Genomic DNA, 3,007 nt, shown 5'->3' on the forward strand with positions numbered 1-3,007 from the left:
TTTGTTCACGCTACCAAGGGGTTATTTGTTGACACCCGCGTGGCCTCAAAGAAAGTGGAAATTAAAGTACGTGACGTCTTCATTAACGCATGATGAAAGCACGGAGTTGAAGAAGACGAAGCACACATGAAACGTTCTTCATTAACGTATGTGATGTCTCAACGACCGGAAAAACAGGCGTCCCCATCTGCCACTGGTACGGTGGATCATATCGTACATACAAAACTGCAGGAAAGAAAGAAACACGGAGCTGGCCACATCAATCAGCTGCTCGATCGTCTAGCTACGACGAAATAGCTAGCTCCAGCTTATTCATATGGCCGCTTCATATAGTGAACAGCTAGCTGTTTGTTACTATTTGTGTATGATATCATTACGGACGCCGCCCTTTGATAAGTTTTCGGTGCCACTGGGTGGGACGAGTACAGTCAACGAATTCAATGACGATCGGTGGCAACAACCCTGTGTCGTAACGTTCCAACGAAGCTAAGATAATCATTGTTAATTTTAAGCACATGCCATCATATATGTTGCATATATTCTCGGACAAGCTAGCTCCTCGAGTGTCCACCTATATAAGTAGATAGCTCCCTGCTCGAGGTATAGCAACATACAAGCATTCTGCACCGGTCGACAGCTTCTCAGATTTGATCTCTCTTCCTATATCCAATTAATCTTAGTCAAGCAAGCAAGCTACTAGCTGCTAGCTTCCAAGAAATAGAAATGGCGGCTGTTGCTGCAAAGCCACACGTTTTGGTGGCCTGTGCGGTGCTGCTCCTCGCTGTGGGATGCCAGGCCAGCCCTTTCTGGCCACTCGAGATCGGCTACTACCACGACAAGTGCCCCCAGGCGGAGGCCGTCGTCAAGGGCGTCATGGAGAAGGCCATCTCCCAGAACCCCGGCAATGGCGCCGCCATGATCCGCATGCTCTTTCACGACTGTTTCGTCGAGGTACTTACTGCAAGAAACGAATTTTCAAACATATATATGCAACCAATTAGCCAGCCCGGACTTGATTAATCTCATTGAGTTGATGATGATTAGGGTTGTGATGCTTCCGTCCTCCTGGACCCGACCCCGTTCAGCCCGACGCCGGAGAAACTCAGCCCGCCGAACGACCCTACCCTGCGCGGCTTCGAGCTGATTGACGCCATCAAAGACGCCCTCGAGGCGGCCTGCCCGGGCGTCGTCTCCTGTGCAGACATCGTCGCCTTCGCGGCCCGTGACGCGTCCTGCATCCTCAGCAGGGGCAAGGTAAACTTCCAGATGCCGTCCGGCCGCCGCGACGGCACCTTCTCAAACGCCTCGGAGCCGCTCAAGTTCCTGGTCCCGCCGACGTCCAACCTCAGCGACCTCGTCGCTAGCTTCGTCATCAAGGGCCTCAACACAGAGGATCTGGTTGTCCTCTCGGGCGCGCACACCATCGGGCGTTCCCACTGCTCGTCCTTCGTTTCCGACCGCCTGAACACCCCATCGGACATCAATGGTGGCCTCGCCGCGTTCCTGCGGGGGCAGTGCCCGGCCGACGCTACACCGGGCGGCAACGACCCTACGGTGATGCAGGACGTGGTGACGCCCAACAAGCTGGACAGGCAGTACTACAAGAACGTGCTGTCACACACGGTGCTCTTCACCTCTGACGCAGCGCTCATGACGTCGGCGGAGACGGCGAGAATGGTGGTGGAGAACGCCAAAATCCCCGGGTGGTGGGAGGACAAGTTCGAGAAGGCCATGGTGAAGATGGCCGGCATCGAGGTCAAGACCGGCTACCAGGGCCAGATCAGGAAGAACTGCCGCGCAATCAACCACTACTAATAAGTGCAATACGTACGCAGTGCAGCAACTCTGCGCACGTACGTGTATGCATGGTAAAATTTGGTGATTGTTTGCTTCAACCTGCAATCGAGTTCATGTTGTAAAATTTGGCGATTCTTTCACTGCGTGCCTTTGTTCTTTTTTTTGGTTATTCATGGTTCAATTCTAGCCAAGCTACGGAATTGTTCGTGTATATGGGGTTGTGCATGTCTAATTGCGAACCAATGTTTTCTTTGTTGAAAGAATAGAAGTGGATGCACATATAGCATGCTTTGATGAACAGAAAAAGATCTAGGATGCTTCCAAAAACCTACTCCTGAATTACCTCAGCTTGTGCATAAAACAACGAGAATGTTGACCGGAAAAGGAACTGGTTTTGTTATGATTTTCTATGTAACATCGAACCAATCTGTGGTTGGATGGTTAGGAGGACAGTGGTGCTCGCATTATTCCTGGATTTATTGTAAGATTTTCGGCGATGCGTGTTCAGTGGGAGGAGATGTTTCCCTCGACTACGAGTCATCAGTGGTGACTTTGTCAATCTTAAGATGATATGTGTCAGTTCAGTCTTTCGGAAGTGCTTATACCGGTAGGGTTTGCGTGTGTATGTTCATAGTTATGAGTGTATGCGCATATATATGACTATATGTTGGAAATATTAACACTCGGCCATGAACCGGGGGCACGTGGGGGTCCATGGGCACCGCCTTCCGCCAATCCGGTGCTTCCTGGAGCCTTCTAGACTTGAAAGTCATCGACATATTTTCCCCCTGATTTTTTGGTCCGAAAAAATGTTTTTTTTGAAAAGTCCTAAAACAATGGAAAACTAGCTCTGGACACTATATTAATAGTCCAGTACATAAAAGTAAAAAATGTACGCCAAAACTATGCCATTATGATACAATTATAACATTAAACAAGCAAAAAATATAGATACATTTAAGACATATTAGAGAGCATGCTGATGATGTTGGAGAAGGAATTGAGATGTTGGAGAAGGAATTGAGGGAGTCGATAGTGAATCTTCCCCACCCTCAGATGCTAGGTTTTTGGCCTCCAACAGCCCTCCAGAATGATGAATTATGGTGGTGGCACTTCTGCCTTGAGAAAAATTCATCGATAAATACAATAGATGGTCCCGAGTGAATATATAACCAGGGGTCCCCGAGAGAGAGCCAGGGGTGGGCCCAAA

General features: G+C 49.3%; 1 protein-coding gene across 1 annotated transcript; it reads left to right on the plus strand.

Moving 5' to 3' along the window:
- The first annotated feature begins 597 nt into the window (after positions 1–597).
- Positions 598–2,097, plus strand: LOC123096388 (peroxidase 2-like). Its single transcript, XM_044518126.1, has 2 exons — positions 598–951; positions 1,045–2,097. Exons 1-2 carry the CDS (start codon positions 724–726, stop codon positions 1,813–1,815), a joined length of 999 nt encoding a protein of 332 aa, XP_044374061.1. The 5' UTR covers positions 598–723; the 3' UTR covers positions 1,816–2,097.
- The last annotated feature ends 910 nt before the right edge of the window (positions 2,098–3,007 follow it).

The sequence above is a fragment of the Triticum aestivum genome, chromosome 1B, assembly GCF_018294505.1.
Source record: "Triticum aestivum cultivar Chinese Spring chromosome 1B, IWGSC CS RefSeq v2.1, whole genome shotgun sequence".
Classification (NCBI taxonomy): Eukaryota; Viridiplantae; Streptophyta; class Magnoliopsida; order Poales; family Poaceae; genus Triticum; species Triticum aestivum.

What these genes read in the sequence shown, in the direction of transcription:
- LOC123096388 (XM_044518126.1), top strand. Translation starts at nt 724, where the DNA reads ATGGCGGCTGTTGCTGCAAAGCCACACGTTTTGGTGGCCTGTGCGGTG. An exon ending in TTCACGACTGTTTCGTCGAG is followed by an intron (nt 952 to 1,044) that starts GTACTTACTGCA and finishes GATGATGATTAG; the next exon opens with GGTTGTGATGCTTCCGTCCT.